At 42.0% G+C, this 11,814-nt stretch overlaps 1 protein-coding gene across 2 annotated transcripts in view; it reads right to left on the minus strand.

The window, feature by feature from the left end:
• The window catches only part of Prrx1 (paired related homeobox 1), a 70,428-nt gene that overhangs the window by 12,045 nt on the left and 46,569 nt on the right, over positions 1-11,814 (minus strand). For both annotated transcript variants that reach the window (XM_031387391.1, XM_031387398.1), the window contains exons 2-3: positions 5,598-5,773; positions 1,048-1,229 (exon numbers count right to left, since the gene is read on the minus strand). In XM_031387391.1, coding sequence (XP_031243251.1) covers positions 1,048-1,229; positions 5,598-5,773 — 358 coding nt within the window. The remainder of the gene's footprint in view (positions 1-1,047; positions 1,230-5,597; positions 5,774-11,814) is intronic.

Here is an 11,814-nt window from a genome sequence, read left to right on the forward strand (position 1 = left end):
TAGGAATGGAGAAATTTACATGTAAATAAAGAAAATTTCTAATAAGAAAAAAAAAAAAGAAAAATGAATGTGTGCGTGGTTCTTCCATGCAGGATATAAAGCCTTGACTTGGGTTTCTCCAAGGTTTAAAGAAAGGCATACCAGCCTGGTCATAGGTCCAGTCCAGGAATCCTAGATGCACTTACATCAACCTGTTTCTGAAAAGCACACTGAATGGAGGTTGAGAATATCCAAATAGGGAGTGAAATAGTCCTCTATTATCTCCTGCTTCAAATGATTCTTTCTTAATATAAAAGTTTAGTGTATTCTTCTTTTCTATTTAAAGCATATCACAGCAGAGAGAGAGAGAGAGAGAGAGAGAGAGAGAGAGAGAGAGAGAGAGAGAGAGAGAGAGATTGGGATACATAAGTACAAACAGAGTAGGAACTACTGGGGATCTAAAGAAAGCCTTACTCCTAACAAAGTAGGGTTATGATGAAAGGGATTAAAACAAGCTTCTCTGTTGCTGAATTTTCCTCCTCCCCTCCTGTCTCACTCCTTTCTCTCCTCTTCCTCTATCCATCCCTGTCTCACCCCTCCTTCCCTCCCACCCCCATCCTTTCCTTGTCATTCAAAATCAGATTAATTGTGAAGAGTGCTTTTAGTCCTACACTTGGAGCATTACACATTGATTCCCTACTTGGCCATAACACAGCAAATGTGTCTTAAATGGGACACTTTTGTTCCAGAGTGGTTCCAAGAGGGCCCTCGGGCACCTTTTACAAAGGATCTGTTCGTTTATATTCTTTCCCAGTTTTGCAGCCTTGGCAAGAATTCCTGAGTCCAGGAGAAGATTGCTGAGAGCTGCCCCTCTCTCTTCTGCCCCAAACCCTGTTCCTGGGGCAACTAGCAATCTCTTGGAAAAAATGTGTGGATGCCAGCAAGTTGAATGTCTCTGAAGAGGTTTAACCCATTAAGAAATGTCAGCCGGCTGCAAAAGCAGCCTTGAGAGTGGATGGCTGAGAAGCATGTGGAAGTGGAGCAAGAGAGAGTGGGCCAGTCATTCACCTGTACGGAGAGGCTGTCCCCCAGGAGAGATAATCGGTGGGTCTGGGAGCAGGACGAGGTACGATGGGTTGCTCCACAGCAGTCACGTCTCCTGAGTAGGACTTGAGGAGAGAAGCGTTTTTATTGGCCAGCATGGCTCGCTCATTCCTGCGGAACTTGGCTCTTCGGTTCTGAAACCACACCTGGAACATTGTTGCGAGGGGAGAAAGACGTCAAGAGGGAGAGGAAGAACGAGGAAAAATAGGTTACATGAATGAAATTTTGGTCGAATTTTACTATATAATGCCGCCTCAAGAAAGGTACAGGATGGGTCTGGACCCCTTCCTAAAATCATAGACATCCTGCAGTGTTGTCCTTCCCCAACAGGCAATGAGTTTTAGAGTTAAACCTCTGTATTGGTGGAATACTTCAGGGGTAGAGCTTAGCCTATAAAAGGCCTGGCACCAAAAGAACATGAAACACTTGTAGTAATTAAGAATCCAGAGATGGGAATCTATGAACATTCCAGGAGACAATAAAATGTTGGCTATAAACCCTGTTGTAATTATATTCAATAAAATTAGAATTTCCTTAGATGTTGGCAATGGGTCCAATAGTTCCTTTTCTAAGGGTATTTTAAAGATTCTTTAAATTTTTCATCTGCTTTCATCGTATTTATTATTTAAAGAAAACCCTCTATCATCCCCCAACACCTTCTGGCAAAGATTAAGAAGGAAATTATTCACAGAAAAGGTGCAGGCGAAACCATAGGGGGAGTGAAGGTGCAACGAAAGAAAAAGAACCACTAAAGAGTGCTCCAGTAAACTGGCAACCCCATGGAAGCCCAACCAATGGGGACTCTGTAGACCAAAACTAAGGGAGGACAGTTGCTCAAGGTGTAGCTCTCCTCAAGGGTGTGTCCATAGAGTGGGTCCTGGCTATTAGGTCTGATCACGTCTACCAGATTGAACCAGACAGGGAAACCTATTTACGTTCTATAAAGGAATTCTTAGCAGGGAGGAGAAGACAAACAAACCAACAAACACACGGGGCACTAGCCCTGAGAACTCAGTTGGAGGATATTTATTTGTACATCTCAAGGAATGTGCATAGCCTGACAGGATCTGTGACAGCTAATTACAAACTCTTTTAAAAAAAATTTATTTATTATTATAAATAGGTACACTATAGTTGTCTTCAGATGCACCAGAAGAGGGTGTCAGATTTCATTAAAGGTGGTTGTGAGCCACCATGATGGGATTTGAACTCAGGACCTTCAGAAGAGCAGCCAGTGCTCTTACCCGCTGAGCCATCTTGCCTTGATACTAGGACGAGTAACCTACATTGGGACTTACACTATTTCTAGTTAGCATAATTCTGCATGTTGGGTTTTATTATTTCTACTCTAAAGTTGAAGAAATGTGTCCAGTGAAATATAATCCTGAAGTTCATGCAAATAATAGCTGCGTTTATTTTTAAGTAAGGGTGTCTAATCCATGACCATACAATTCTTCCAGACTGCAATATGATTTTTATCTATTCATTATATTCATTAAAGAACACTCTATGGAGTGCTCGCTAGAGTGCAGACCTTGTACTAAATGTGGGAAGAACGAGATGATGAGAAGTTATTGACTGCTCTCAAACAGTTCAAAGTTTGTTAAAACCTGATGTGTACATACATCTAAATATGTAAACCAGATATTTTTGGTCAAGTTTTAGAAAGTATGATGGTGTGGGGAAATAAATTGCTCTAGGGGACAAGATTTACCTAAAATGCCATGTGACTATTGTCCCCCCATAGAATTGTGCAGCATGCAGACCTGAACGGAAATCAGCAAAGGTGGTTTTAGACACTTTCTCCCTATCTGCCCAGTCCTCAGATCTTTCATTTGTAATATGAACACACATTGTCACTAGAGTTACCACTTTAAATGTAAATATAACCGATGTCTTGCTTGGTACCCTCTACCGCCTTCCTACTGAAAACTAAGCTGAAAATTTCTTAACACACACACACAAATCACTGTTCAAGAATTAGCTCTCTGCTTATCATAAAGCCACACTACTTCTTAGTGTGTCTTAGGCTCATGACTATCAGAGATACAAAACAGTAGATGAGTGTTCATCACGTACAGTGACACCAGACATTCACTCTACTGTAGTATTCCTTCCCTCTGCCCAGGTTTCAAACCCAAGTAACACCACTTCCCCTGTAAAGCATTAATAGTGAAAGGTATGTAAAATTAAGGTCTAAGAGAATTGGATAAAAATGCCAACTATCCTACACTAAGGATTTATCCTCAAACTGTTATTTAATTTGTTACTCTGTCTTGTGGTTGATTAGATGACTAGCATGATTATAAATAGTTTTGAGTTGGTTCACAGTGTAGAGGTATTAAGAGAATAACTCCACCCCTTTCCCTGGGCAGAGTGGATCATTCTTTCCTCTACTCAATAGACAGTACTTTCAGATTCCTTTACTGTGGGCATCATCTTGTGATGACGTCATTAGTCAATGACCTGCACATCTTCTTTCTGTTCTAGGCAATGCTACCCTTAATAAGAGGACCAGTGCTTTATTTATCTCCAACAAATCAAGTAAAAAAAAAAAGCTACAGTAGCTCAATAAGTATTTGAGGAAAGGGGGAAACGTATTTTTCAAAGATGAATAAAACTTATGTCCATGAGGGAAGACTTTAGCACACGGTGAGGGGACTTGATCCATAGAGAACTTGATACAGTACACACCATGTTATGACAAATGCCCTGAATGTGGAGTCCCCGAGTTCAGTGGTTTAGTCTGGGAAAGGCTAGGAGTTTAAGGAGAAATAACAAAATCAGGGAGGAACAATTCTGGGCCACTCATCCAGAAAATGCTCCCAGCAATAGAAGCATCGGTATGTAGTGTAATGGGAAAGGAAGAGAAAAAGCGAGATACAATAGGCATAGGTGATACATAGATGACATTTTCTTGTGCTTCCCACCATGTGTGTATGTATGTGCATATGTATGCATTATGTATGTACAAGCATGACATTCAACCACTGAAACTGGACAAGATTTATCTCCAAACTCAAAAGGCTATCCTTCTGCATTTTAGAAACAATTTTCACCATCACACAATCTATGTTTCCTTTTTAAAACTTGGAGCACCACAACAGAGTGGTGCTGTAGGATATTAGGAGATACTAGTTCATTTGATTTAATTGTTTTATATATTTGACCATATTCTTTCCCTTCCTCCAACTCCTCCTTGATCCTCCCTACCTTCTTACCTATTTAAGTCCTCTCTCTCTCTCTGTCTCTGTCTCTCTCTCTCTCTCTCTCTGTCTCTCTCTCTCTGTCTCTCTCTCTCTCTGTCTCTCTCTCTCCCTCCCTCTCTCTTTCTCTCTCTCTCTCTCTCTCTCTCTCTCTCTGTCTCCTCTCTCTCTCTCTCTCTCTCTCAAAAAGTTAAAAACAAAAACAAAAGATCAAAATAAGTAGAAAAGAAAAAGAAAACACCCAAACTAAGAGCATGTTTCTGTATGTGTTTTTCTTTCTTCTTTGTTTTGTTTTGTTTTGTTTTGTTTTGTTTTTGTTTTTGTTTCTTTCCTATGTGGGATACTCATTTACAGATGGCATTTCACTGCAGGCTGAGGTTGGGAAATAGAAGATGTAGAGAATTGGGAAAGTGGAGGGAGCTCATAGCAGTGTGTAAAAAGCAGTCTGGGGTTGAATGTACTGAGGTTAACATCAGTTCTGTGAGGATAGGGAGGGAGAGAACAGGACCAATGCTGACCCTGTGGAGCTATGCTATGTTGCTATGGAGCATCAGCTGAGCCCTGACTGCCGATGCAAAGGTGTATCCTCAATATTCTGTCTCTGTTTCCCCGGGGCCACTGAAGGGGCCTAGGTGGCTTGCCTTGCATCGTTTTCCCCCCTTTTTTTCTTGTCTCTTGGGAAGAACTTGGAAGGAGATGCCCCTGTGTCCCCAGGTGGAGAATCGTTTTATACTCTTTTGACTGAAGGAACCACCATGAAGCTACCCTCCTCCTCCCTGTTTTATTTCCTAAGGACATTGGAGACTATAAGACATTATCTAGTTTAAGTGTGCTCTTAACTTTTCACTATCCATCTCTAGCCTTTATCACCATTCATAATCATGAATACAGCAAAGTACTGGAAGGTTTATATATTCTCCCAGGCTAGCAAGAGAGACTCAGGTGAGGAAGAGTTCATATCTATGGCCACTCTAGGATTTAAATCAAAAACTGGCGGTGCAGAGGCAAGCTCGAAATGGATAGTATATAGAGCACTATATAGAAAGTCCACAACAGGGAAAAGAGATAGCTTTCCCTTCCCTACAGCATATTCCATTCTTCCTAAAGGTATTCGGTTTGGGTTTTTAAGATGCCATTGTACCCAAAGAAGCACAGTAAAGATTGAAGCCCATTGCTATACTTTATTTTCATCACCCATATCAGTACCAGCTCCAGCCCCAAGCCTACAATTTGTATTCACAAACAATGTTCAGAGACGTGTCCCTGTGGAAGGGAGGCTTGGTGCCTGCCAATCGAAGCATGAGTTACCTGCACTCTGGCCTCAGTGAGGTTCACCCGACGTGCCAGATCTTCTCGTACAAAAGCATCCGGGTAATGTGTCCGCTCGAAGACACGCTCCAAGGCCTGCAGCTGGCTGCTGTTGAAGGTTGTCCTGTTTCTCCGTTGCTTTCTCTTCTTCTTCTCCTCAGAGTTCAACTGATCATCTGGAATGAAATTGATGATAAGGAAGAAAGGTCACTCTTAGAGATCCCAGGTGGCCTGTATTTACTGCCATCTATAATGAGCGATTGCTTCTTTCGCTCACATCCTTAGCAAAGTACTGCAGTCAGATGCCATTTTTCTTATACAAATGCCAGCAAGAGCCAAGAATCCGCCTCAGTACTGAGGCCTCATTATTGCACCTCTATGTAAGATTAGACCTGAGAGGGTTGCCTGGAGAATATTTCTTGCAGCTCACTGAAGTCTGTTCTGTAAAAGAGGGCTAAAGGGAAAATCTCTCTCTTGTCCATGCTCTCTGCATTTCACCAGAGATGGGGAAAGAAAAGTAAGTCTTACTCTACCTCACTCCCTTAGCCTCTGTGATGTGTGCATGTATACGGTTTCATCACAATATAGACCAGCTACTCCCCGCAGCACAGACACATGCTCACAGACACACAGTATCCAGGAAAGAGACCTCAAACTGAATCAGAAAGATTTCCATTTTAAATGTCATCCTTAAATGCAGTGACTGATTCACAGCAACATTCATTAAAAATTCCACATGTAGCCGGGCAGTGGTGGCGTATGCCTTTAATCCCAGCACTTGGGAGGTAGAGGCAGGCGGATTTCTGAGTTTGAGGCCAGCCTGGTGTACAGACTGAGTTCCAGGACAGCCAGGGCTATACAGAGAAACCCTGTCTCGAAAAACCAAAAAAAAAAAAAAAAAAAACCTCCACACCTTGCCGCGACCCAAACAGGCTTTAGCTTAGATCAAGGTTAGGTCCAGGAACCGGATCAGGAACCAAAGCAACCATTACTAAGAAAACACAAGAATGGAATGAGGAGCTGTTCCCTGAAATGGTTGCACCCCACATTGAGATATAGGGTCCTGAGGACTGAGGGACCTTTGGAAAAAAAAAAACACATCGCTGAATTTTTACCTGCAGAGGTCCTTCTTGAGTTAGATCTGGATTACCCCTAAGCCGTCTTGGTGTGCCAATCATTCAGAGAGCAAAATGCCCCCATCAGAGAGTAGCACGGGCCTATCCTGAAACCCCTCCCAGCCCCAGTACAAGATGTGCTAATACCACCATCAAACAATTATCCCAGAGGCTTGAACTCCCAGAGCCCATATGGGTCATACATGTTCATTTATGGCACGCACTGTCCAGAGAGTCTCAGTCCCAAGCAAATCACAAGGAGTAAAGATAAGGATAAAGGGGAAATTGTATATTTGCTCCATTTTCAACAAAAAGGAGCTCTTAGCTCTTTGTTTCTAGCACATTTCATCAGTTTCCTGTGAGTGAAAGCACACAGCGCTCTCAACAAAGCTGCTAGCAAGAATCAAGCTGTCTCACCCACAGCCAATTCGGCTGTGACATCATTGTTCCCACACAGTGACAAATTAGAGCCTGCTCTACATTTATGTTTGGGTTCAAAGTGCAGGTTAGACTGGGGACTCCTGCAGAGCAGATCGCTAGGTGCCTGATGACTCCAAGACTCCTTCCCTTTTAAGCTCCTCCTGGACTTAGAACAGACAGTGTATATTGTCCTTGGTAATTAAAGACCCAGATACAATAAACACTGGCTAATTTTTCCCCCACAGGAAACATGAAACTTCTCTTGACTTCAGAAAAGTGTTTCTGTAGGACAAAAAATAGTGTTAGACCTTAAACAATTTTTCAAAGAAAGAAATTACTATCATTCCCTGATTGAGAGATGCAGGAGTTGACTATCATTCCTGATTGATGGTGCAGGAGTTGACTATCATTCCCTGATTGGTAGATGGAGGAGCTCCATTAATCCTCTCTTTTCATGATGCTATTGCACCCTAACGTAGCTGCTGTCCTGCTCTGCTGAGACTCTCAGATCAACCTCATTTTGATGATGGAGCCATTTGAGTCATAATTTTCAAGATCTCTCTAGGCCTAGAACATGCTAGCTAACATGACTGACATCCTTTACCTATTCAGAAAATGAGCTGACCATCAACACTGTGATTCAAACACACGGGACTGAACATCATTTAGGATATACAGTCTCCTCCCTGTTCAATTGTTTGGAAACATTTGCATTGTTCTTTTTTTCTTCTTCATACTAGACCTCTGGAACACAGTTCTGTATGCCTAGCTCTTCTGGCATCTCTTGGTCTTCAGGGGCTTTGAGACAATACCTAATTATGAATGTCATGTTTCCATAAAACATGAATCTGCAAAAAGTCCTTAGCTTCTATACTTTTCTAAATTTAGGACCAATCAGACTACAAGTTACTTTTTTTTTTATTTGTCAAATAAAGAAAACACCAGGTTCAGCAAATACTCCAAGATTTTTCTTCACTCAGAATTCCCTTTTCTGCATAACCACAAGTCCCATACCCTTTGTTCTGTCTTGTAATCCTGTTTCTTCTTGTTCTGCCAAGCTCTGATCAAGATCAAGAATACTTTTCTGTCTTGTTCTTAGTACTACAACCTGCCCCCATCATCTTCAGTAGTTCTTTGAGATCTCCCACCGTTGACTGAAATTCCACTGACTGTCCACTACAAAACCACCAACTCCCCTGACGTGGGAGTAAGGGAAACAAAGGATTATAGTTTATGACACGGAATAAATAGCGACGATGATCTGAAGTGATTCCAGCAAGAGTTTCTCAGTCAATGTTCTTGATCTTTTTTTAAACAAATGAAAACATCAGTTCAGATCATATTGAAGGTGAGAAAAGACATGCAGATCACAAGAGTCCCAGGAGCCTGGCTCTGGCAAATGTCCTTCAAAACCCAAGTCAAATGGAAGGAGACAATGAGTATAGGCAGCAAGGCAGCTGGAGCTGCAGCCCATTGGTTCATCTGTCTTTGCTCACTGCTCACAGCCTGAGAGTTTTCCCTACCATTGAAGAACAGGACCCAGGACAGTGTCTTCCACAGCAGGAGAGGATAAATAAAGGCTGCTGAAGTTTACAAATTCAGAGCTCTGGGTAAACACAGTGAGGGCTTATCATAGCAGGAGAGCCATCTTTCCGCTAGGCCAGCTACAGTGAAGACTAATTTCAAATTATGTGGTGCAAGGGCATTAATATCCAACTGGCTGATGGGATGGACCCCACTTTTAGGCATCCTGAAGGGACTGGGATTTACTAAGCCTTGGAATAACCAGGAATTGTGAAGACATTTTTACAAGAAGAGATCATAAGCAAATCCAAGGTAGTTCTGGATTTTACAGGTTTGTTATTTGAATTCATCACAAGTATACAGTTATTGCCAGTTTCTGGATGAAACGACTAAACTGGCTCAATGGACAATCGCGATCTCACTTGGAATCCTAAGATTCTGGCACCAAACACAATGCAAGAAATTCCCTAATCTATCCCCCTCATTTTACAGATGAGGTAAGGATCAAGCAGAACAAAGTGATTTTCCTGAAATAACAATGACATTTTGAGATTTCTAGACAGAACTGGGGGCCAGGACACCCAATTTGATTCTGTTCTTAAGTGCAAATACATGCTGTGCAAGAGAGAAACACAAAGACATCAGCAAGGAAAGCGGTCCTAGATGTGAAAATGACTCATGGGAAATGACTTCTCTTGCTAGTTGTTATAAAAATATTATAAGGCAGGTCTGTGAACAAGAATCAATGTATCATGGACTATTCCTGCCAGAATGTCCATATGTGCATCTTTAGTAGCTGTTTAGGTCAGATGTCCCATGCTTCCTTTCTCAGTTGCCTCCATAAATACCTGTGGTTATTTACACACAACAGAACACCTCCACCTTCCATCTTTTTCCCCCTGGAATACATGGGCACACTTCTCTTCCGTTTTAAAGAACACATTAAAATCAATGTGTCCTAGGAAGCACATCTCATGTTTAGCTTCCTGTGGTAGGACTTGACCAATAGTTTCAGCCCATATTGACCTATCCCTTTCTAAAACTCCATATATATGTTACTATTTTATCAAATACAGTCTAGACCTTCTAAATGTATGTAGCAGCAGATGTGCAGCTTGGTCTTTATGTGAGTTCCCTCCAACAACTAGAGCTAGAAATGTCCCTGAATTCGTTGTCTGTCCATGGATCCTGTTCCCCTAACTGGGCAACCTTGTCTGGCCTCAGTGAGAGAGGATGCCCCTAGTCCTTCAGTGTGGAGATGGAGGCCTAAGGGGGGCTGATATAGGGATGTAAAGTGATAAATTAATTAGTTAGTTAATTAAATTAAAACATTTCAATCTAATTCTTTCTGGGTGGGCATTTTCTTGACTTTGTGCATTCAGTTGTTGCTATGAGAGAGATAAGGCAGCATAGATGAGCTGGTGATAAATGTTGGAAGATTGGACCTATACTGTCATATAGAAGCAGGACCAAGAGTTAGAACCCCCCCCCCCATACACACACACACACACGATTAAAGGGCTCAGTGAGTCCTGAATTCTGATGATTCTTTCAATAGTGAAAGCAACTAGTTAGGTTAGGACTATCTTTGTTTCTGGGTAATTTTAAATACCAAAGGAAAAATAAACCTTTTATAGAGAATCTTCTCGGGTCCAGGCACAGGAAAAGACTTGGGGTCTTGAGTCTTTGTAAATGGAGAGCTCAATCCTTTGGTTTCATCTCTTATGTGAAAAGCATCTTTGAAATGAATGAGTAATTTAAATAATCAGAAGCACCTATGAGTCAGAAATGCTAAAAAGAGTAGTGTTTTCAGTGGGTCAGAGTGTTGGTGGTCTCAGAATAGGGACCAGAAACACTGGCAAGATACTTTGTGTGTACATACGTGGGTTGGAAAGAAACCACTAACACTCCTCCTGGCTGTAGCATAACGTTCACTCTGTATTCTGTATAGGCTGCTGACATTTCACTAGAGGTAGGGTAAAGAGAGCAGGAAGCACCAAGACCAGGCAGCTATGGTAACCCCTACTTAGTAAGACCTTGCACCACCACCCCGCACCCCAAGCAGTCTCTGACCTGCCTTGCTACATCCAGTAGGAGGAACCTCTGAGATCCAAGATCAGGGGTCAGCCCAGTGTAATTTAAAGGTACAGTAAAAACATATTTTAGGAAGAAAATCGCAGTAAAAAATGTGTTCCCTATGCCTGAGTCACATCAGTTTGGGAAGAAATCTGATGCAAGAAGATAAAATGCCAACTTCGGTAGCAGAAACCAACCACCACATCAAAGCTCGTCGTCTCTCTCTGGGTTGAAATCATGGCAGGCAAGCGGATCTGAAGTGCAGACCGCTGATCACTTTATGGGCATTGAAGAATGTTTTCAAAGCAATTTATATTGCACAACAGCTACTTATTTTAATGGGATTTGTGTGGTTCGGGCCCTGTAACCTTTAGAAAATTGAAAGGGAGTGTAATTGCAAAAGCCACTAAGAACTGTTTTGCTTAGATTGCCAGGCCTATGAAAAGCATGAACACAACTGTGGTGCTCATTAGCATTTCTTTGAATACACTTAGTTTTAACTGAAATTGGAACAGCATCCTTCTAATATGTGCCCTGTTAAGTGGCTCGGGTACCACTTAACTGGAGGCACTGTTGCAATGTAAACTGAGCTTAGCTGTATGTCACAATGACCAAAGCCAGGTTTAGCATCATGGTGCTTTCATGGTCCTCCATCACTGAATCTCATCCACTCTGACAAAGATGCAGCTATTCAGTCATTATAGATAAATGATGACCTTAGAGCTGCCAGGCCCACACGGTGTGGTGAAATTAGACGTGTATTTTTCTTTACCATCAAGTTGTCATGTATTTAGTTAAATTTTGTTAGGTATTAATCTAAGTCTTACAAAAGTGATATTAAACCATGTAAAGTGTGATTGTTCTTTAGAGAAAAAAGAATGTTCTAAACACATCACAAGGGGGTGTGGTGGGTTGGGGCTGGAGAGATGGCTCCATGGTTAACATGGTCTTCTTGCACAAGGCCAGAGTTCCCAGGACCCACATCAGGTGACTCATAACCACCTGTAACTTGAGCTCCATGGAATCTGATGCCCTCTTCTGGCCTCCACATGTCCACAGGCACCTGCCCTCACAAGCACACA

This window comes from Mastomys coucha, unplaced genomic scaffold (genome assembly GCF_008632895.1).
Source record: "Mastomys coucha isolate ucsf_1 unplaced genomic scaffold, UCSF_Mcou_1 pScaffold1, whole genome shotgun sequence".
Lineage (NCBI taxonomy): Eukaryota > Metazoa > Chordata > Mammalia > Rodentia > Muridae > Mastomys > Mastomys coucha.